The 24397-nt window shown below is 34.9% G+C and overlaps 1 protein-coding gene and 1 long non-coding RNA gene across 4 annotated transcripts in view; one reads left to right on the forward strand and one right to left on the reverse strand.

Annotated features, from left to right (window-relative positions):
- The window catches only part of LOC114494221 (CD302 antigen), a 148937-nt gene extending 124617 nt beyond the window's left edge, over window positions 1–24320 (forward strand). For 2 of the 3 annotated variants that reach the window (XM_036023423.1, XM_028509161.2), the window contains 4 exons: window positions 11578–11694; window positions 12321–12494; window positions 14537–14563; window positions 21320–24320. In XM_036023423.1, coding sequence (XP_035879316.1) covers window positions 11578–11694; window positions 12321–12494; window positions 14537–14563; window positions 21320–21510 — 509 coding nt within the window. In that variant the 3' untranslated portion in view covers window positions 21511–24320. Of the gene's footprint in view, window positions 1–11549; window positions 11695–12320; window positions 12495–14536; window positions 14564–21319 lie in introns of all 3 variants that reach the window. The other variant, XM_036023422.1, reaches the window with a different exon arrangement.
- Window positions 14603–15445, reverse strand: LOC118500099. Its single transcript, XR_004902630.1, has 2 exons — window positions 15413–15445; window positions 14603–15376 (listed from the first exon to the last, which is right to left on the reverse strand). It is a non-coding gene; the product is annotated as an uncharacterized LOC118500099 (long non-coding RNA).
- Window positions 24321–24397: the final 77 nt, after the last annotated feature.

The following is a 24397-nucleotide window of genomic DNA, read 5'->3' on the forward strand; positions in this document are numbered from 1 at the left end:
ATTGTTTCCTTTTGAAAAACTCTTAACCTGCTAAGTGGTGTTGAACATTGGCTCTTTGAAAACAAGATAAAATTGCCAATATATCAATTTGGTTTCATTTAAAAGGAATTGAATAATAGGAATTTTGCTGGTCTTACAAGTTTCAGAAAATGAGTTTTCTCCCACAACTATTTTATGTCTTTAAAAAATCCCTTTATATTAGGTATACTTAGACATAAACACAGATTTCAATTACAGACATTATAATGGAGGCTGATAGCCAAGAAAAGACACGTTACTATACTCTTAATAGCTTGTATGAACCACAAGGTGGAAATTCATGGTGCAGCTTAACTCATCTTACACAGTTAAGTAACTGCTTACTATACAAAGGTGTAATTCATACTTGTGACTGACTTCCTCTAGAACTCAATTGTAGTTAGCTGTATTAACTGTTTTTCTTTAGCAATGCAAAACAAAATTGAAAACACCCAGCAACTCTGTGGCTTGATTTTTGATTGCTTGTTTCAATGTCCATTAACTCTACTTGTTCAAGCAGGGTAACCACTTAGGAATTTTAAATTATTGTATGTAAATTTGCTTATATCATTTGTCCTGTGTCTAAAGAAAAATAGGTTTTCCCCTAAGTTAAAATATATAAATATAGCTTGTCTTACTGATTTTTAAAAATTTCTCATACATTTCTGATAACCTCACCATTTATTTGATAATCCTCTTCATTTGCTTACACCATGGAAATATCATTGCATTGATAAGTAAGAAAATTAGCTAAAATTAGTTTATAATACTGTTATTACTTATTAGTGGGTAGGATAGTGTTTTGGTTTAGAACAGTGGTGGCCATTAATTCACTATTTGCTATGTACGTAGAAGGAAAGCACAAGAAATACCAGAATATTTACATTAGGATTTATTAAATCTTCTCAGCTATACAAAATCATGTATTTTTTTTAAATTTTCATTTATTTATTTTTAGAGAGAGGCAAAAGGAGAGAGAGGGGAAGGGAGAAAGAAAAGGAGAAATACATCAATGCGTGGTTGCCTCTCACATGCCCCCTACTGGGGACCTGGTCCATAACCCAGGCACGTGCCCTGACAGGGAATCTAACCAGTGACCCTTTGGTTCACAGGCTGGTACTCAATCCACTGAGCCACACCAGCCAGGGCCGCAAAATTATATCTTATACCTATTGTTAAAGTATGAGGACCCCCAAAACCATGAAATTTATTTATAAAAAATGTGTATTTATTCTTACATGTTTAAAGTTCTGTCACCTTCAAAGTACTCTCTATTTGATGCAATACACCTATCAAGACATTTTTTCCACTGCTCAAAACAGTTTTTGGACTCATTGATTTTGATGTCTTTTAGTGTTCCTGCTGTGTCCCCCTCCCCCCCCACCCCACCCACCTCTCCCACATCAGCAAATCATTTCCTTTGGAGGGCTTCTTTTATCTGGGGAAACAAGAAAAAGTTGCTCGGGGGCAGGATCAGGTGAATGGGGAGGGTGGGGCACGGGAATCATGCTGTTTTGGTCAAAAACTGCTAAACACTCAGCGTGGTTTAGGCAAGTGCACTTGTAAATCACCCATTATGAAATAGGCAAAAGCCTATTTGAAAGAGTCTTCAAAAGAAGTCCAGTTGATTTTTTTTTTGAAGTTGAATGCAGCCTCTCACAATTCTAGCTGGTTCAGTGATACAGGTGGGTTCCTAAAACAGGTGAGTTCCCCTAGAGCAGGGGAAGCCTGTACTGCTAGGGGCCCACCCTCCAGAAGTTAATTCAGGTTTTTCTGCCCACCTCCCTATACATATAGAAAATAAGTGACCTGTTACTTTTTGGGCTACAGAGAGCTATATTTAGAAATATTCACTGTGCTTTGTGCTAATTTACTTGATGTTACCTCTGTTTATTCTTGATAATATTATTCATTTAGGAAAATATTTGTGAGAGGCCAAAATTTTTCTTACTTTGCAACATTTACCCTTAATTTATATATTATCATTATAAGAGAAAAAATATTTTCAGCCTTTCCTTTGTATGATCTATGAGCTATGTCACTAGCCATAAAAAGAATTAAATGCCTAAATTACATCTCAGCAGGTAGTGTCACTGGTAATGCATTGCTAAAAAGAATTGCTTATGTGTGTGTATTCTTCAGGGTTTTAAACTGTCATTTGTTAAAGAAAATGAAAATGTGTCTTATTTGCCTGACAGTAATATAAGTTTATACAGTATTTAATTAGATTACAATGTTCAAAGTCATTAAAGTTCCACTGGATGCTGCAAGGTCAGAGACAAGGATGAAAAATTCATCGCTGAACACTTAAGCCTAAAGTATAATGCAATAAAATATTTCCATTGAGGATTTTTCTAGTGTGGCATTTTGGTCACATTTCATAAGTACAAGAAGTACCAGGGTAAAACACACTCCAAGTCTAAATGACATGTAATGGACAGGATGGCAGATGGAACTGGTAAGAAGACCATCTCAGATTTTACAAATGGAGATGTGACTCAGAGAGAATCTTGATGAACCTTGACTTTGGATTAATTAAAATATTATTAAGTATTTTAAAGTCTAGTCTTATTTTTCTTTTCTTTTCAAAGTTCTTTCTTAATTACACAATTAATGCACAACCACTGTAGAAAACTCAGAAAAACACATGTGAATATTTAAAAAATAAAACAAAATCACTTAAAATTGGAACATCCTAAAGAAATGTAATGACTGTCAATGTTTTAGTGGTTCAGTGTCCTTCTAGACAACCCCCCAACCCAGCAAATGTATTTTAATAAGTATTTCCTTTTGACATAAACATATATGGATATTAGGCAAACTGTTCTGTAATCTTCATTTTCCTTTAGCAATATCTTTTCATGGCAGTAAATATAGAATATATATTTTCTAATAACTGTACATTTTCCTATTGTATATGACATAATTGATTTAATTACTCTTCTTATATTGATTATTTAATTACTTTAAGCCTCTCAGTGCTGTAAGCAACATATGAGGAGCAGCAGTGATTGTGCCTATTTGATTTGAGCACGTAGCGGATGATTGCCTCAGCGTGATTGTTAAGGATTGCTAGGTCAAAGAATACTGTGTGTACTTTTTAATTTAATTTAACTTTTTGAGGTGTAACTTTTTTCATTTTTTTTCATTACCATTTATTCCCCTTATGCCCTCTCCCACCTCCACCACCCCCCTTTTCCTCCGCAGTCACCACACTGTTGTCCCTGCCCATGAGTCCTTTTTCTTTTTTCCTTGATTCCTTCACCACCCAAATCCCCCACCCCGAGCTTTCAGCCTGTTCTCCATCTATGACTCTGTCTCTGTTTCTCTTGTTAGTTCAGTTTGTTCATTAGATTCCACATATGAGTGAAATCATGTGGTATTTGTCTTTCTCTGACTGCTTATTTCACTTAGCATAATGTTCTCCAGGTCCATCCATATTATCTATCGCAAAGGGTAAAATTTTCTTCTTTTTTACAGCTGAGTATTCCATTGTGTAAATGTACTGTAATTGTTTTCCTTTGTGTACATTACAAGAAGTGGGATTGCTGGATCAAAAGGCAGATCCATTTTTAATTTTTTGCGGTATCTTCATACTGTTTTTCACAGTGGCTACAACAATCTGCATTCCCAGCAACAGTGCAAAAGGGTTCTCCTTTCTCCACATCCTCGCCAGCACTTGTTCTTTGTTGACTTATTGAAGCTACCCATTCTAACAGATGTGAGGTGACATCTTATTGTGGTTTTAACTTGCATCTCTCTAATGATTCCTGATGTTGAGTATCTTTTCATATATCTATTGGCCATCTGTATTTCCTCTTTGGAGAAGTGTCTATTAAGTTCCTTTGCCCATTATTAAATTGGATTGTTTGATTTTTTTTTTTTGGTGTCGAATTTATAACTGATATGTAAGTTCTGGATATTAACCCCTTCTCAGAGGTATCAGTGAATATGTTCTGTTCAGTGAGTTTGTCTTTTTATTTTGTTGATGTTTTTCTTTGCTGTACAAAAACTTTTTAGTTTGATGTAGTCCCACTTGTTTATTTGTTGTTTCTCTTGCCTAAGGAGATATATCAGACACAATATTGCTATGAGTAATGTCTGAGATTTTGCTGCCTATGCTTTCCTCTAGGATTTTTATGGTTTGGGATCTAACATTTAAATCTTTGATCCATTTTGAATTTATTCTTGTGGTATAAGAAGGTGGTCTAGTTTCATTTTTCTGCACATATCTGTCCAATTTTCCCAACACCATTTATTGAATAAACTATCTTTAGCTCATTCTATGTGCTTGCTTCCTCTGTCATTTATGAATTGAGTACAAAGGTGTGGGTTTATTTCTGGGCTCTTTATTCTGTTCCATTGATCTACATGTATGTTTTTATGCCAGTACCATAGTGTTTTGATTACTATGGATTTATAGTGTAGTTTGATAGACGTAGAGTGATTGCTCCAATTTTGTTCTTCTTTTTCAAGATTGCTGTTGCCATTTGGGGTATTTTGTGGTGCCATCTAAATTTTTGAAATATTTGTTCTAGTTCTGTAAAATATATCATTGGTATCTTGATTGGAATTTCATTGTATCTGTAGATTGCCTTGGGTAATATGGACATTTTAATGATGTTAATTATTCCTATCTACGAACATGGGGTATGTGCTTCCACTAATTTGTCTTCTTCATTTTCTTTCGAGTGTCTTACAATTTTCTGAGTACAGGTTTTTTTACATCAGTGGTTAAATTTATTCCTAGCTATTTTATTCTTTTGGAAGCAATTTTGAAAGGAATTGTTTTCTTAATTTCCCTTTCTGATGATAGTTCATTATTGGCATATATAAATACAACTGTTTTCTGGATATTAATTTTATATACTGCTACTTATATGAATTAATTTACCAGTTCTGATAGTTTCTTGGTAGAATATTTAGGATTCTCTATGTACAGTATCATGTAATCTGCATAATGGCAGTTTTGTTTCTTCCTTACCAATATGGATGACTTTTTTTTCTTCTTCCTGTCTGATTTCTGTGAGTAGGACTGTCCATACTATTGGGTTGGCCAAAAAGTTTTTTGGTTTTCCATAAGATGGCTCTAGTAGTGCTTGGTGGTCTTCAACTTCATTTGAAAGTTTTGTTAGATTGTATTGTGACAGCTATCATATCAATGTGCATTTTTTAAAAAACATTAAATTGGTGATTTTTAAATATAGCCATTCTAATATTGAAGATGAAAGAAAATATGCACTATTTTCAGCATATAATGCTTTCTTAATTCAAGAAAGGTAAAAATGCAACTAAAATGTGAAAAAAGATTTGTGCAGTGTATAGAAAAGGTGATGTGACTGATCAAACATGTCAAAAGTGGTTTGTGAAGTTACGTGCTGGGGATTTCTCATTGGATGATGATCCATGGTTGCATAGACCAGTTGAAGTTGATAGCAAGCAAATCAACACATTAATTGAGAACAATCAATGTTATACCATGCAGGAAATAGCTGTCATATACAAAATATCCAAATCAATGAAGTTATTGATGAAAATATAAACTGTGCCTTTTATTTTATGGTAAATACTAAACTAACTTTTTGGCCAACCCAATATGGTGAATATGAGAGATGAAAACAGACATCCCTGTCTTGTTCCAATCTTAAGGGGACGTAGTTTTTGCTCATTGAGTATGATGCTGGCAGTGAGTTTGTCATTTATGGCCTTTATTATGTTAGGTATATTCCTTCTATTCCCACTTTGCTGAGAGTTTTTATCATAAATAGGTGCTGGATTTTATCAAATGCTTTTTCTGCATCTATCATATGATCATGAGATTTTTTTATTTTGTTTTATGGTGTATCACATTTATTGATTTGCGAATGTTGTACTAAGCTTTCATCCTTGGAATAAATTCCACTTCGTAATGTTGGATGACCTTTTGATGCATTGATGTACTCGGTTTGGTAATAATTTGCAGAGGATTTTTGCATCTATGTTCATTAGGGATATTGGCTTATATGTTTCCTTTTTTTGTAGTGTCTTTATCTGACTTTGGAATTAGGATAATGCTGGCCTCATAAAATGAGCTTGGGAGTCTTCCCTCCTCTTGAATTCTTTGGAATAGTTTACAGAAAGGTGTTAGTTCTTCTCAGACTCTGGTGAAATTCACCTGTGAAGTCATCTGGTCCAGGACTTTTGTTTGTTGGGAGTTTTTTGATTACTGATTCAATTTCACTAGGTGTAATCTGTCTATTCAGATTCTCTGATTCTTCCTGCTTTAGTTTTGGAAGATTGTATATTTCTAGAAATTTATCCATTTCATCCAGTTTGTCCAATTTGGTGACATATAGTTGTGTGTAATATTTTCTTACAGTCTTTTGTATTTCTTTGGTTTCAGTTTTTATTTCTCCTCTTTTATTTCTGATATTTATTTGGGTTCTCTCTTTTTTTTGCTTGATGAGTCTGGTTAAAGGTTTGTCAATCTTGTTTATCTTTTCAAAGAACCAGCTCATGGATTCATTTAAGTTTTATACCTTTTTAAGACTCTATTTTGTTTATTTTTGCTCTGATCTTCATTTTTTGCTTCCTTCTACTTACTGTGGACTTTGTTATTCTTTTTCATGTTCCTGTAAGTGTAGAGTTAGATTTTCTTTCTGCTTTTTCTTGTTTCTTAAGATAGGCTTGTAATGCTATGAATTTCCCTCTTAACACTGCTCTTCCAATGTCCCACAGACTTTAGGTTGTGTATTCTCATTTTTGTTTTTCAAGGTATCTTTTGATTACTTCCTTGATTTTGTTGTTGACCCTTTCATTGTTTAATAACATGTTATTTAGACTCCATGTCTTTGTGTATTTTTCAGTTTTCTTCTTGTGATTGATTTCTAGTTTCATAGCATTATGATCAGAGAAGATGCTTGATATGATTTTAGTCTTTTTGAATTTATTGAGACTTGTGTCCTAACATATGGCCAATCCTAGAAAATGTTCCATGTACACTCAAAAATTACGTATACTCTGCTACTTTGGGGTGAAATTCTCTCTAGATATCAGTTAAGTCTACTTTGTCTAGTGTGTCATTTAAGGCTGCTGTCTCCTTGTTGATTTTCTGCCTGGACAACCTATCCATTGAATTCAATGGAGTGTCAAAATCCCCTCTTAGGACTGCATTTCTGTCAGTCTCTGCCTTTATGTCCTTCAAGATTTGCTTTACATATTTAGGTGATCCCATGTTGGGTACATAAAGATTTACTAGGGTTATATCTCCTTGTTGGATTTTTTCCCTTTATCATTATGTAATGTCCTTCTTTGTCTCTTACTGTAGCTTTGGTTTTAATGTCTATTTTGTTGGATGTAAGTACTGCTACCCAGCTTTCTTTTCCTTTCCATTTGCATTAAATATCTCTTTCCATCCCTTTTTGTCTCTGTGTATCTTTTGATCTGAGGTGGGTCTTTTGGAAGCAGCATATGTATGTTGTTGTTGTTTTTTTCTTATTCATTTAGCTACTCTATGTCTTTTGATTGGAGCATTTAAGCCATTTGCATTGAAGGTGCTTATTGATGTATACGTATGTATTGCCATTTTCTTCTGGGTTATTTTTTCTTTTTAAAGCAAGCCCTTTAACATTTATTGCAATACAGCTTTGGTGGTAACAAACTCTTTTAGCTTTTTCCTGTCTGGGAAGCTTTCCTTTTTCCTTCCATTTTAAATGATAGCCTTGCTGAATAAAATAGCCTTGGTTGTAGCTCCTTGCTTTTCATCACCTTGAATATTCCATGACAATCCTTTCTGGCCCAAAATGTTTCTTTTGAGAAATCAACTGACAGTTTGTGTGAGATTGCTTGCAAGTAACTGCTTTACTTGTGCAACTTTTCAGATTTTCTCCTTGTCTTTAAGCTTTGCCATTTTAATTATGATGTGTCTTGTGTGCTTCTTTGGATCCATCTTGTTTGGAAGTCTTCTGTGCTTCCTATACTTATGTGTCTTTTTCCTTTAGCTGGTTAGGGAAGTTTTTAGTCATTACTTCTTCCAGTAGGTTCTTGATCCCTTGCTCACTCTCTTCTCATTCTAGTATCCCCATGATGTTGATGTTGTTAACAGTTTATGTTGTCCCAAAGGTCCTTCAAACTCTACTTATTGTTTTGAAATACCCCCCTTTTTTTTTTTGCTGCTCTGCTTGGCTGTTTTATTCTACCTTGTCTTCCAAATCACTTATTTGATACTCTGCTTCATGCAAGCTATTGTTTATTCTTTCCAGTGTATTATTTCAAATATTAGATTCTTTATTTCTGACTGCTCCTTTTTAATTTTTTGTCATTTTTTCATGATTTGATCATCCTTGTAATCATTACTCTAAACTTTATATCTGTTAAATTGATTGCCTCCATTTCATTTACCTTGTCTTCAGAATTCCCTTGTTCTTTTATTTGGAGCCTGTTTCTTTGTCTTCCCATTTTGGCTGCCTCTTTATATTTGTTTGTGTATTCGGTAGATCTGCAAAGACACTGGTGCAGACCTGTGTTAGATGTTGTCTGTGACTGGCCCTGAGAAACCTGTTTGGAGCTATCAGTGATCCAGATTGTGGCTCCCTCTGCAGGGCCTGTCTGTGTGTATAAAGAACAAAGTTGTGCAGCAAGGCTGGCTTTTACCAGCACTGGGCTGTGGGTAAGAGTCAGCCAAAGTCTTGAAGCTCCCAATGATCTGTCTCTGCCTGCCGGCTTTCTGTTTGACTTTATCACTAAAAGGCCCTCTAGCTGTATGCCTCAGCAGCCAGGCTTAAGCTCCATGAGACGGATTTCTGTGGGTAGTGCTATTGCTTTCTCCCAGGCTGATGCCAAATGGAGGGGAGTACTCTGCCCTGAGACAGATGGCTTCTGCAGTATGGGCAATGACTGAGTACAGAGACCTTGGCAGCTGACCCATCTTCATCTCTCTGCCAGAGTCACCAACCCATGACTCCTAACATGGCTTTAGTATTATGTTCTGCCTTCCCTCTGCTGGAGCCCAGGTTAAGTGGTTGCAAACAAAAATTTGTTCACTGGCTTCTTAAGAAGCTCTTTGTGTCTGTAGCCTTGTCTCCCTGGTAGACAAAAATCCTGCTGCTTTTTGTAGTTGGATATTATTTGGGTTCCTTTCCCAGTTTTGGTGCTCTAGGCTGGGGAGCCCAGCTTGGGGTTTAGACCTGACAATTCTCAGGGAAACCTCCCACACAGCTGCTGAAATATCCCCCTGGAACTTCCACTGTTGCTTCTGGGAGCCCAGCCAGTCTTCTTATGCCTCCATATTTCCTACCAGTCTCATGGTGATGTGGTTCCTTCTGTAAGTCTTTGGTTATAAGGCTACTCTCCGGCTACTCTCCAGCTACTCTTCAGTTAGTTATTCAAAACGATTTACCTATATTTTAGTTGTAATTCCAGTTTTGTTCTGGTAGGTAGTGAAACTTCCACCAAAATTTTATTTATTTACCTTTAGAGAGGTAGAGGGAGGGAGCAAGAGAGGTAAAGAAACAATTGATGTTTCTAGAGAAAAACATTGGTTGGTTGCATCTTGTGTGCACCCCATCTGGGGACCAAATCAACCACCCAGGCATGTATCCTGACTGGGAACCGAAATGGTAACCTGTTCTGTGGCGTGTTAACCACACTCGTCAAGGCTGTATGTACTTTTTAAAGGGCTTTTGATATATGTTTACACATCGTCTCCAAAAAGGTTGTACTATGTACTAATTTTTACCCATTTATGAGTTCCTAAATATTTTCCTACACCCAAGGTGGACACTTTTGAATCTGAACATGTGCTTATTCTTTAATTTTCATTTCTTTACCGGTGAGATTGCATTTTTCACATATTTTTGTTATATTTTATTTTGTGAGGGTGAATTGCCTTTTTCAGTTTGAGAACAATTTTTTTAATTAAGATGTTTGCCTTTGAATTTTAATAGAGCTTTTGGTTTTTTTAACAATATGGTATGCTTTGGGGGGACATTTTTGGCTCTATAGTTTTCTTTTTCCTCTGTAATTACATTTCTTCATTAAGCCTCTTTTGAAAGATGTGAAAACAATAACCTAATACAGATTTTCTTATCACATTAGGACATAACAGGAACCCTTTCTCTTCCCCACTTGTTAACTTATTACAAAAAGTATTATTTTAGAGTGATGTAAGTATACTAGTCTACTGTTTAAGCCTCCTATAATTCTCAGTGTGGTCTCTTATATCAGCAGTATTCACATCATCTGGGACTTGTTAGGAATGTAAATTCTCAGGCCCCATCTCACTCCCACAAAATCAGAAACTCTGGTGTTGGGCCCAGCACTCTGTAATAACATGCTCTCCGGGTGATTCTGATGCAGACTACAGTTTGGAGAACCACCTTAGTGTAACTGTACTGAGATTTTCAGGAGCCCTTGCCATCGGGATGATTTTGGAATAATAGTAGAAAAGGCTTTTCCCTCATCCCTTCATGTACTTGAATTCATTGTAGTACACAGAGCCTCCAAACCAACTTTAAAATGAGTAGGATAAACAACTTATCCTTGGAAAATAGAAAAGTTGTTGCTTCTATAATTACTGAGACTGGAAAATCATTTTCTTAGGGACATTGTTATATATTCTTCATGTAGCTACATACAGCTGAAAGGATGTTGTTACTTCTATCCTCACCAGGGGTTAGATGTACTCTTCCAAACAGATTTCTGGTTTCTACAAGTTTTGATGTCATAGTTGTTTTTTAGTTTGCAAAAACATGTAATATCACTACAGAAACTAACTCCACTAGTTTCTCATATGTATTAACCAATGAAGACTGTGGAATTACTTTTTAATTTTCGAGAGAAACTTTGGGTTAAGGGACAAGGTTAAATATCTCCTGGAAAAGTGGAGTTACTGCTGATATTTATAGGGTGCTATGTAACGTATAGATTTTAAGGATAAAAAAGTTAATATATGCAAGACAAGAATATACATGGCTGCTGCTCTTTACCCTTGAACCTGGTGAGTCCCAGGAAAATTCAATTAATTACCCAGTGAGAATGAGGACCTCCTTTGTCATTAACCAGGACTTAGTTCTAAGGATGACCAGAAAATATGGGAATAGGCTTTGGGCAGCAGGGGTATGAATGCCAGTTAAGTGAGGCAGGTCAGACACACTACTTGTTAGTTGAACTTGACCAGGTCTTGGGACTGTTTTGGGAAGTGGCCCTTATACTTTCTAGCTCTCCTGGGTGTGGGTTGATAAGAGCTACTCCTCTCTGCCCTTGTGAAATAGGGCCGTGATTGTTAAGGAAAGTGAGTAGTGGAAAAAAGTAGAGATGCATAGTGTGTTTTATTGCTCAGCCTCCCCATGATGTTTTCCTGAAAATGAGATTATGAACTCTAGGTGAATCAGAGTATAAAATGATTCTATCCAATTTATATCACATTACTTTTCTCATGATTACATTCTTTTCACACATGCATATTTTCAAGCTAAACTTAATGTAATTGTGTAACATGTATTTTAATAATATATACTTTTATATTTCACGTGATTTTTATTGGCTCTGGGGAGACTTTTTTCCTTCCTAAAATAATTTCAGGAGCAGATATGATCAGCATACACAATGAAGAAGAAAATGCTTTCATACTGGATACATTGAAAAAGCAATGGAAAGGCCCAGATGATATCCTACTAGGCATGTTTTATGATACAGATGGTAAGTGATATTTGTCTTGAGATACCACTTTTTTCCTTAATATTAATAAAACTGATTACTTTCTTTTAGATTCTCCGATTCCCTAGCTCAAGGTTGGCTTCCTCTGGTCTCCAGGTACTGCAGTTTCAGTATGCACCCCTGTCTTGTACCACAGCTTTTCCCTGAGCAGCTCAATGTGTTTCACATGTGACAGTTGAAGCTGATTCTCTCGTCTGGATAAAAATACAGTCTGGGTTCAGTATTGTTATAATATGGCAGGATTATCAAAATCAGTGTTAGTGTCAATGATTAATAGGATACAGATATATAAAGGTTATATAATCATGTAAATGTATTTGTTACTATAGAAAATATATAATTACTTTCAAAATGAAGTGAAGGTTATTGTTAATAATTTAACTATTTTCTTGGCTATTTCCATAAAATGATATATTTTTCTTTACAAACATGAGATTTTCAGAACCTTCTTGAACCAATACCTTTAATTTACCTGTACAAGGGATATATTCCTCTTCTAATTTAAATCCCACAACCAAACGCTTGACCTAGACATACCTTAGTAACTTCCCACCTTTAATCCTAGACCTTTTGGCTTTTATACTGATAAGAATATTCTTAACTAACAGATGCGAGTTTCAAGTGGTTTGATAATTCAAATATGACATTTCATAAGTGGACAGACCAAGATGATGATGAGGATCTAGTTGACACCTGTGCCTTTTTGCACACCACGACTGGTGAATGGAAAAAAGGAAATTGTGAAGTTACTTCTGTGCAAGGAACCCTTTGTAAAGCAGCCAGTAAGTATAATTAAAGGCATTTTTCCAATTGAAGAGCAGGGGGAAAGTAGGGCTGGTTTTGAAATAATTTTCTTTGAGATAAGTATGCCTCAAGAGAGGGAATAAGACCAGAATATATATTGGGTTGGCCACAAAGTCTATTTTTTTTCTATAAAATAAGACACATTTTTCATTTTCGCCAGTCACTTTATTGATTTGGATATTTTGAGTATGTTGGCTATCTCCAGCATGGTATAAGGTTGATTTTCATTAATTAGTCTTGATTAGATTGCTATCAAGTTCAACTGGTTTACCCGACCGTGGAGCATCATCCAGAGAGAAACGTCCAGCATAAAACTTCACAAACCACTTTTGACATGTTTGGTCAGTCACATCACCTTCTCCATACACTGCACAAATTTGTGTGTGTGTGTGTGTGTGTGTTTCAGTTGTTTTTACCTTTCTTGAAGCAGTAAAGCATTATGTGCTAAAAATGTTGCGCATTTTCTTCCATCTTCAATATTAAAATGGCTGCACAAAAATTCACCAATTTTGATTTTTTTTAAAAAATTCACGCTGACATGACAGCTGTCACAATACAATCTAACACAATTGTTTCAAATGGAATTAAAGACTACTAAACACTACTAGAGCCATCTTACCAAAAAAAAAAAAAAAAAAGAAAGGAACTTTTTGGCCAACCCAGTATTAGGATGGTTTGTTCTCACATCTCTAGAATTCAAATATTAATTCTCTTACATTTCAAAGGTACAGCCAGATTAGGTGAACCACACATACTTGATTGTATTGCTTATTCTTAGAGCTTTCAAGGTCAATTTTTTTTTTCTGTTGTCCAGAGGAAAGTATTCAGTTCATAGCCTCTTTACATGTGATTTGATTGAACAGTAGAAGTGGTGAATAATCATGTCTGATTCCAGAATTCTAATGATTCTAGGATTCTAATGTTAGTTTACAAATAATTTGATTTTGTGCAAGCACTGATTTCTTTTGGCAAAGAAAAATTACTTTGTAGTTTATAATTTTTTCTGAATTAAAAGCTTTTCTTTTGATCTATCATAATACTTCCCAGTGAACGACATAATTCTGAACCACAGCATTTTGATGTTATTACTAAAACATTACATGAAGTCTGTTGTAAGTTCTAGAAAGAACTGTTCTGTCATTTAAGGAATTTAAAATTTCAAAATACAATTTTGGAGTGCTTGAAACATAACACAGCCATTTCCTCACTCTGCATTTAGTATTCCCTTCCACTTTAACTGTAAATCAAAAACTGTACACTTTCTCTGGTTTATTTCTTCTTTAAATCTGAAAGTACTATATTTTGCCATGTATAATGCACACCTCTTGCCCAAATTTTTGAGGAAGAAATTAGGATGTTCATTATACATGGGTATAATGATTACATACCATGGATATAATACTCCCGTGTATCACACACACAAAAATGTGGGTGCACATTATACATGGCAAAATATAGTAGATATTTTTTACTTGCTTCAGTGGAGTTTTTGACTACAGTTTTATAATGATTATATAAAATATGTCATAGTTTTAGGATAGTAGCCTTTAACTTCCATTATTTATTGGACTTTTAAAATATAGGGTCCTTTACTGTGCCTCAGGGCGACATTACATAAGCCAAATTTTTAATTAAACTTTGAAACATCAGAGAACATGAGTAAATGCACGCTAATGCAGTAAGGTCACAGCTGTGGTACTAATGAGTTGCACGAATGTGTGCTTTAATTTACTGTGTTTTGTACAGACTCTCCAACCACAATCCTCTTCTTTCCCTTACTCATTGTCTGAGTTTCCTTATTCTTTTTCCACCAACCAAGCTAATGCATCTTTATCAGACCCCTACATCTTTTTTAAGAAACTAAGTTTGAAACAGGTAACACATGCAATACCAAACAACAGAATTATGGATCCTACTGAGCTATTAAAGGGTTCATTTTTAGCTGCTTTGAAAGTGTTTAAAGGCAAACTTAGAATAAAGCATACTTAAATTTTAATTTTGGGTTTCTTTTGTATTTTAGTTCCATATGAAAAGAAATATTTATCAGGTAAGTATTACTCTTTTGTTAAAATTTTTCCATAAGTACAAATGTACTAACAATCTACATGTTAAAATACTACTAAGGATACCCTTTAAAAATTATTTCATATAATGTAAAGTAGAACAAGTTTTATACCAATGTATGAAGGTCTTTTAGCTTAATAATAAGACTTGACATTTTAAATATGATTAACTCCAAATTAGGTATGAAATGAACATTTTTTCAAAACACCAAATTTTATTTTCTCATTTAACTCCATTATCTGTGCTCGTGGGAAATGACTACATCTTTTGTTCAAAAAATTAACTCAGTTATAATTACAACTCATAGAGCATTTGTCTTAAGGGCTTACTAAATGCATTTTTTTGAAAGCTACTAGTAATATTGGGTTGGCCACAGAGTTTGTTTAGTTTTTTCTGTAAAATAAAGGATAAGGTTTTCATTTTCACCAGTAACTTTATTGATTTGGATATTTTGAGTATGTCGGCTATCTTCTGCTATTGGCTTCTGGTGGGTAGAAGCTGGGAGTGCTGTTAAACATCTTCCAATGCATAAGACAGTGCACAACAAAGAATTCTTTGTTCAATACGTAAATATACCAAGAAACTTTGCAAACCACTTATGACACATCTGATCAGTCACAGCCCTCTCCATACACTGCACAAATCTTTCTTTTTGCATTTGTTGTGTTTTTACCTTTCTTGAAATAAAGCATTATATGCCGAGAATGTTGTATATTTTCTTCTATCTTCATTGTTAACATGGCTGCACTAAAATTCAATGTTGGTAAGTTTCTTAAAAAACGTACTGATATGCCAGCTGTACTGTGACATGTACACATGTACATGTACATACTGTGACACTACAATCTAACAAAATTGTTTCAAAAGAAGTTAAAGACAACTAAGCACTACTAGAGCCATTGTATGGAACTATTTTGCCAACCAAATATATGTATTTACATAGTTCAAAAGAAAAACTATACAAGGCACTGAAACTAAACACTGAAAAATCTGTCTCCCCTTTTGTCCCCATTCTGTATTCACTAGGCACCATTTCTATTTCTTCAACTGCCTAGTGCTTCTTTTGCCAATAAGCAAATTGATATGACTTACTTTGCATCTTTTATTCACAAATATATTTTAGATCTCTCCATACCATTACCAATATTGGTCTTTTTTTTTTCTTTTTTATAACTACACCCTTTTCCATTGTATGGATATAGTTATTTAACCAGCTTAACTATCGAGTCGTTTCAAATTTTTGTTATCATAAACAATGAATCCAAGTCCTTGTTTATAATAACAATGAATCAGTCACCTTGCATAAATGCGTATTTTCTGAATTCCCTGAAAATGTTATTGCTAAATTGACAGTGAGGTGTAACTTCTATCAATATCATAGCATTTTGTATTTCTAGAAGCAATGTATGAATGTCTTATGAAACTTTTGGATTTTTGCCAATTGGATGGTGTTTTTTAATCTCCACATTTGAGGTATAAACAGGGTAAAATGCAAACCTGAAATGTACAGCCTGATGACTGCTTGTATATACATCTAACTACTGCTCAAATGAAGATACAATCTCCATCACACAAATTTCCCTCATGCCCCTTCCTATAAATGCCCACCCTACCCCCATCCACCCCACTGGTAACCAGTACGCCTTCTATCACCATATATTACAGTTGCTTTTCTTGAATTTTACATAAACTTAACTCTAGTGGTTTCTTTTAATCAGGAACTTTTATTTATCTATGTTATGCATATCTATTGTACTTTTTTCTACTATTGTGTAGTATATCTATAAATATGCAAGACTTTATCCACTCTATTTTTTTTTTAAAGATCTTATTTTTAGAGAGGTAAAGGGAGAAAGAGGGAAATATCAATGTGTGAGAGATACATTCATCAGGAGCCTCTCCCAAACTGCCAGTGGGGCACCTGGCCCACAACCTAAGCATGTGTCCTGACTGGGAATCGAACCAGTGACCTTTTGTTCACAGGCTGGCAGCTAGTCCACTGAGCTACACCAGCCAGGGCCATTCTATTACTTTAAGGGTATCAGGGTCATTTGCAGTTTAGCACTAATATGATAGAGCTGTGTATGAAATTTCTCGTTTCTGTGTACCTATATTCTCACTTTCCTCGAGTGGGAGAAACAAGATGGGAGACAGACTTTAGTGTTTGTCTTGTATGGCTTTACTTTTGAACCATGTGAATACATTACCTGTAGCTTTAAAAAAATGCATTTAGTAAGCACTTAAGACAGATGCTTCATGAATTGTAATTATAACTGAGGACAAATTTTTTAAAAGAAAAGATTGCCGTCATTTCTCACAACAAATAATGGAGTTCAATGAGGAGATACAATTTGGTGTTTAAAAAAGTTCCAGAGTGGAACTGCAGAGTCATAGGGTAGAAAACATTGAATAATTTTTCAAAGTGGTTGTACCATGTTACATTCCTACTGCTAGTGTATTCAGGTTCCATTTGCTCATCCATCCCAGGATAGTACTGTCAACCTATTTAATTTTTGCCACTTAGATGTGTAATTATTGTGTATTTTTCTCCTATCCCTGATTAATAATGATATTGAGCACCTTTACATGTTTATCATTCACTTGGATATTTTTTTATGAAATGTCTGTTGAAGTCTTTTGCCCTTATTTTTTGTTAGGTTTGCTTCCTTTTTCTTAAACTTTTTTTAAGAGGGAAGGAGGAATAAAGGGAGAGAAACATTTATGTGAGAAATACCTATCAATTGTGTCTCATACACATCCCTACCGGGGAGCAAATCTGCAACCCAGGGATGTGCTCTAACCAGGAATCGAACCAGCAACCTTTTGCTTTGCAAAAGAACAATTTCCAACTGAACCACATTGGTGCACACTGGTCTGGGTTACTGTGTTTATCGGTAGTTTATTCTTAAAAGTTTGGATACAAGTTTTTTTTTCAGGTATGTGTATCTTGACTATTTTCTGTTTATAGCTTGCCCTGATAGAACCACTATGATGAAAGAGCTTTTAAAAGTTCATGCATATTTAATTCGCTCTTCTATAGGAGCAATATATAACATCTAAAAAAATCAGGCAGAGCACAACCTCACACCCATTAAGGTGGCTATCTAAAAAACAGAAAACAACAAGTTTTGACAATATGAAGAAAGTAGAGGGGGCGTGGCTTGGGATGGGAGTAAAAGGCAGAAAACTGAACTTGAACAACAATTAAAATAATTTTTAAAAAGGTTAAAAAAAAAAAGAAAGTAGAGCCCTGGCTGGCATAGCTCAGTGGATTGAGCACAGGCTGTGAACCAAAGCATCGCAGGTTCGATTCCCAGTCAGAGTACATGCCTGGGTTGCAGGCCATGACCCCCAGCAACCACACATTGATGTTTCTCTCTTTCTCCCTCCATTCCCTCTCTAAAAATAAATAAATACATAAATAAAATCTTTAAAAAAAAGTAGAAACCTTGTGCACTATTGGTAGAAATGTAAAATGGTGCAGCCACTGTGGAAAATATGACAGCTCCTCAAAAAATTAAAAGTAGATTATCATATGATCCAGCAATTCCACTTCTAGGTATATGCCCAAAAAAGTGAAAGGGGGGATCCAAGAGATCGTTGTACACCCATGTTTATAGCAGCATTATTTACAATAGCCAAAAGGTGGAACCAACCCAAGTGTCCATCAACAGACAAATGGATAGCAAAATGTGCTATATATTACCACTATGGAACATTATTCAGACTTAAAAAGGCAAATCTGACACCTTATACACGCATGAACCTGAAGGACACTAAGCTAAATAAGCCAGTCACAAAAGAATACCGTATGATTCCAAGTATATGGTACCTGAAGTAGTCCACCTCATACAAGGTAGAATGGTGGTCACTAGGGCCAGGGCCTTGGGGCAGTGGAAGGAATGGGGAGTTACTGTTTAATACAAGTTTCAGGTTTGCGAGAGTTCTATGGATGAATGGTGGTACCACAGCACAACCATGTGAATGTACTTAGTGCTACTGACCTGTTTACTTAACTGGTTATTTAAGAAAGGGAAGTGTCTTTTGTTTTTTTTTTTAATAGGGTTGCCAGGGAAGGCCATATTTGAACAGAATGATGTTCAAAGGCTTGTCATAAAGGGATTATGTTTATGACTTTGTGAAGTTAAGAATGGTTGCAGTGAGCCGAAGCAACCAGAATAGAAGTGGAGTAGCACTCCAGACAAACAGGAAGATCCCTTTCACTCAAGTGTAAGACTTTGGGAAGAATGCTGTCACAAGTGGCTGTACTTAATGTAGTAAACAGGCAGGAAAGGGGAAGTTAGCCTAAGCTAGATTCAGCAACGACCTACAGGAGATGATACATGAGTCAGATCTTGAAGGACAAGTAGATATTAAGCAGGAAAGAAAGGAAAGGTTATCAGAGGGATGATCAGCATAAACCAAGGTGAACCGTTTGAATTTTTGTCCTGCCACTTTCTAAAAGGACTTGGGCAAATCATTTGAACTGTTTATTTCTTCATATGTAAAAAGGGGGGAGTTGTACATACATAGTAGGCACTCAAATCAGACTATAATTATCGTAGTCCAACAACACAATCTTTTTTAAAGATTTTACTTTTAGGGAGACTAAAAGAGAGGGAGGGAAACATCAGTGTGGCTGCCTCTCACTCGTCCCCCTATTGGGGTCCTAGCCCACAATCCAGGCATGTGCCCTGACTGGGAATCAAAACAGTGACCCTTTGGGTTGCCGGCTGACACACAATCCACTGACCCACACCAGCCAGTCCAACACTGTATTTTTTTAAAGTGAATTATGTAAGTTGGGGCCTTAGACAATCAGCGTTACAACTAGTGTATGATGGTGACAAGAGGAATGATGAAACTGGAAAGAGGACATAACATGTAGTATTGATTATTAGCAAATGTGAAATCTAGGGTCATTCCTATATTAGATGATTCAACAGTGGCTATTGGTATCATTTAAGAGAATTTGTGGTAAAATGGATTTGGGAATAAGTGGGAAGCAGCACCAACTATACACATACTTAACTATAAGTACTTATGTAAAAGATTCAAATGACTTAGATCAACCAAGCAGAATTCTGAGTCCACAAAGATGATTAGACAAGAAGTCTGAAAAATAAAAGGGAAAGGAGATAGCATGTCAAGGCTGAGTGGCTGTTAGTCCAGCTGCAGTAGATACAAGAATCAATGTACATGTGTTTCTGCATTTAGTAATACAAAGGTCATTAGTGACCTTTGATTAGAGATGGATTGTGTTCGAGTGGAGTGTATGTCTGTTTTAATACAAGTATGTTTGTTACAGGTTTCCTAAATTTCCTTTTATCAGGCTAAGCAAGACTTATCTTCCTAGCTAAACACTGTTTTTAATTAGTATTTAGTCAGTAAAATGAGCAATGAATTTTTCCTGTAATTAGTAGGTAACTGGTTTTCTAATGTAGAACTATCCTTTACTCCAAATAGACAGTTGCTCCTTGCATAGTTTTAACACACTACTCATTAGTTGCCTCAAGATTGGCATTCCTGCACATCGCAGTATGAAGCTAGCCAACCAAAGGTCCTGGAGGCAGCTTGGCCAAGGGTCACTTGCTGAACACGAAAAAACAAAGAGCATATATACTGACTGTGCCCCACCAACGTGTCAGGAAGCTGTTCAGTTTTTAGGATACTATTTTAATTTACTACTTAAGGTGTGTGATTATGTGTTATGCCACTGTCTCAACTGCCATGCTCTCTCAGACTAAAATGTATTTTTTCTTTAATAAGCTATTGCCATGTAATCACTATTTAAAGTAGATTATACTGATTATGAATATATTATAGATTCATCAATAGACAAATAAAATTACTGATATAAAATATGTTCACACTGGTAAAGTCGAAGTACTATACTACAAATGGACTGTGTTAAGTTTAATAAAAACTAAGGAAAAATCCCATTTGCAGTTTATAGAATTAACATTTTTTCACTTAAATGTCTCTAATAATAACACACCCACACCTTAATAAACTGTGACCACTACAAAACTTAACCTATTTTAGGACTGAAAAGAAGAGAGAATTCAGCTATGGCCATTTCCTCACTTCTCCCACCTATTTAAAAGAAGCCTGTCAGTATTTAAAAAATAATGTATCAGTAACTTTCCTTCACCTTAACAGATAACTTTTGGCCAGATTTTTCTTGCTGAGCTTTACATTTTCCAAGTCTCATCTTAACAAGCACTAGCTGAAAAGAGCATTATGAGAAATATTCAAATAATTTCAATGCAAAAATACATCTGTAAAGAAAACACATTTCTGAGTTTTCCCGTAACACTTCTACTACTAAATTCAAATACCTTCCTCAAACCACTTGTCCTCCTTTGAATGCTTTAACAATAGTAATTTTGCTTATTAAACTAAATTCTTACAGAAAGATTGCAAGGGTTTTGAATAGCCCCAAACTGAAAGGTTGTACATAATTACTTCAGGAATACAAAAATCAAATTACCAAAATTCAAATAACAAGAGATTTTTAGGATCTAAGAGTGGAGAACTGCAAAATGTACTTGAAAATTTTTATGGCAATTGTTCAAGCTAAATGTTGACAGTAGTAAGTATATACTTCTTTTCACACCAATGTGGGAAATTCTCAAAATAGGCAAATATTTACTTGAAGAAACTATGTGTCGCCCATAACATACAATACTAACAACTTATGTAACCTGATTCCCATATTTTGTCTTTTCCTTTTCAGATAACCACATTTTAATATCAGCGTTGGTGATTGCTAGCACAGCAATTCTGACAGTTTTGGGAGCAACTGTGTGGTTCCTGTACAAAAGAAATTTGAATTCTGGTTTCACCACAGTTTTTTCAACTGCACCCCAATCACCTTATAACGATGACTGTGTTTTGGTAGTGGCAGAAGAAAATGAGTGTGTTTAATTTGAATGAAATTTTGCATATTCCAGATGAAGACATCAAACACACGGACAGTGATTCATGTTCAAGATTTTAATATAAAACTTGACAATGAGTTTTTATTGTATATATCCTTATTTCAGTAACATTCCTCATCTGATTTGGAAATGATCTCAGATGTTAGTGGTTTTAACCACTTTCCCAAATGTTACTTTTCACTTGAATGAAAGCTTAAAGCCCACACAGAAAAAAAAACAAAAACAAAAACAAAACCCCCCCACTCTACTTGTCTTACCTGCTCTATCTCCCCTATCCTCTCACTTAGTTGAAACTTACAGTTGGGGGAAAGAAATTCTACCTACCACTACAGTTTTACTCATCACTAGGCTTGCCCTTTTATTAATAAACATGACATGGGAAATAAACCTTTTAAATAGATACTATGTATTTAGATATATGAGTGCAAACTTGTTACTCTGGCATGTAATTCCTCTAATGCTTTTCATCTTTATGATTAAGATTTAGAAAGTTTTAGAGATTTTTAACACCCTAAATTCCACATAAATTACATTTTATAATTTCATTACTTTTAGAACACCATTTTGAACAACAAACAGTATTTAGCACTGATCAAAAATGGTTAGAATTTTAATAAAATTTTATGCCCTTTGAAAGAACAATTACAGTCATACCAGGAAAGTAGTGGGAGGCTGGTAGTAAAAATAACACTTGTATCCTAAAACCTCTAAGGATTTTTCTACTATCACCACACCTGTTACTCTGGTAAAGCTGTCTCATACTCCCCCAGCACTGATGAACCATATCATTCAATGACATAAAAACTAAGCAAAAAATGCACAAAAACAATATATACTACTATAGTGATGATGCTTCAGGTTTCAGCACACTTAATGTACAATTTAAGAGAAGGCTGAAAATAATCTTTCAGGGGCAAAAAATAAAAATGGGGAAAAGCTGAAAACAGAAGTTGCTTTTCTAAGTATTCTTTACAACTAAAAAAACTATTACCAATTATGCTCTATTTAGAAACTCGAAGCTCAATTAAGTATCCTGTCTCCCTAATCAACTGCATTAACTTATGGAGAATACTTTTCTTACATGATCTCTGTTTGACCAAAGGCAACAAAATCACAGTTTCCCTTGGCCTCACCACAAATCAAAAACACCCCTGATCACAATTAATAGCACTGTTGTTAATGAGATATGAGTAACTATAGCAATGACAGATGGACTATACAAAGTGGCTATATGGTATTAAAAAAATGTTACAGCAGCTCCATTATACAATTATGCTCTGTAAGAGCTTTAAGTTTGTAAGACTTTTCATAGTGATTTAGAAGAAGTCTACTTTGTTATTAGTAAGCTACTAAGTGGTACTAATAGTAGTGAACATTAGAATTCCTTCTTAGTCTCCTATTCAAATTCTTACCTCTTTCTCAAAACTTTCTTACTGTCACAAATCTCTACCATCTAATATGGTAGCCAGTAGCCATATGTGGCTATTTAAATTAAAATTAAATGTAACTTAAAAGTTCAGTTCCTCAACTGTGCTAGCCAAATTTCAAGTGCTCAAATCACATAAGCAGTTAATAGCTACCATACTGAACAATGCAAATTACATATTTCCATTTTTGCTGGTCAGTGCTGCTATCGACTCACTCCCCTTCTATTCAGCTCCCATATAACTAATTTTCTTCTGTTTGATAACTTCTGCCTAATGGCTGCTCTTGCAAAGTGGCTGTTTTAAAGTGATTTATCCCCCATGTTCAATTTCATTTTTTAAACAAGTTCTCAGAGGACCCTGGTAATGAAATACTAAATCTTAATTTTCTTTGTATGTTGGGTTGGCCAAAAGGTTTTTCTTCCTATAGGATGGCCTATTAGTGCAAGTTGTCTTTAACTTCGTTTGAAACAATTTTGTTAGATTGTATTGTGACAACTGTCATATCAGCATTAAAAAACACATCAAAGAATTTTTGTATAGCCATTTTAACACGGAAGATGGAAGAAGGCAACATTCACAGCATATTATGCTTTATTTCAAGAAAGGTAAAAACACAACTGAATAGCAAAGAAAAAAAAATTGTGCAGTGTATGGTGAAAGTCCTCTGACTGACTTAATGTATCAAAAGTGGTTTGCAAAGTTTGTGCTGGAGATTTCTCACTGAACAATGTTCCACCATCAGGCAGACCAGTTGAAGTTGATAGAGATCAAATTAAGACATTGAGAATATTTAACATACCACGGTGGAGGATAGCTGACATACTCAGAATATCCAAATCAGTAGTTACTGGTGAAAATGAAAAGTGTGTCTTTTATTTTATAGAAAAAACTAAACAGACTTTTTGGCCAACCCAGTATCAGGACACTTGTAAATAGGGCCTTGTATGAATTTGGTGGTCAACAGATAACAAATTACACATGGTTGCTTGCCTATATTCAGAATGTATAAATTGCATTTTTCAACCTCTTTGTTCTAGCTAATAATGACAATATAAATTATGTTTGGCATTTATCTAAAGAACTATTACTTTTCCTAGGATTTTGCAGTCTTCATAGTGAATAATGTATGGTCCTCTATTTTTGTTCAGAGTTTAAAAGTGATAACCAAAGTAAAGACTTTTTTTCTTATTCCAATTCCTTTAATTCACATTTACAGGATTCAGAAGCTATACACTATTAAATATGTAGTACTAAGAAATTATAAGAATACTACTATTAAGCTCAAGTCACTGTCTCTGTCACTTAATATTTAATATTAAAAATATAAACATTTTATGTGGACCAATGGAATGATTTTTACCATTAATTTTAAAAATATTTTATTCATTTATTTTTAGAGGAGAAAGGAAGGAGAAATACAGAGAGAGAAACATCATTGTGTAGTTG

The sequence above is a fragment of the Phyllostomus discolor genome, chromosome 4 (genome assembly GCF_004126475.2).
Source record: "Phyllostomus discolor isolate MPI-MPIP mPhyDis1 chromosome 4, mPhyDis1.pri.v3, whole genome shotgun sequence".
Lineage (NCBI taxonomy): Eukaryota > Metazoa > Chordata > Mammalia > Chiroptera > Phyllostomidae > Phyllostomus > Phyllostomus discolor.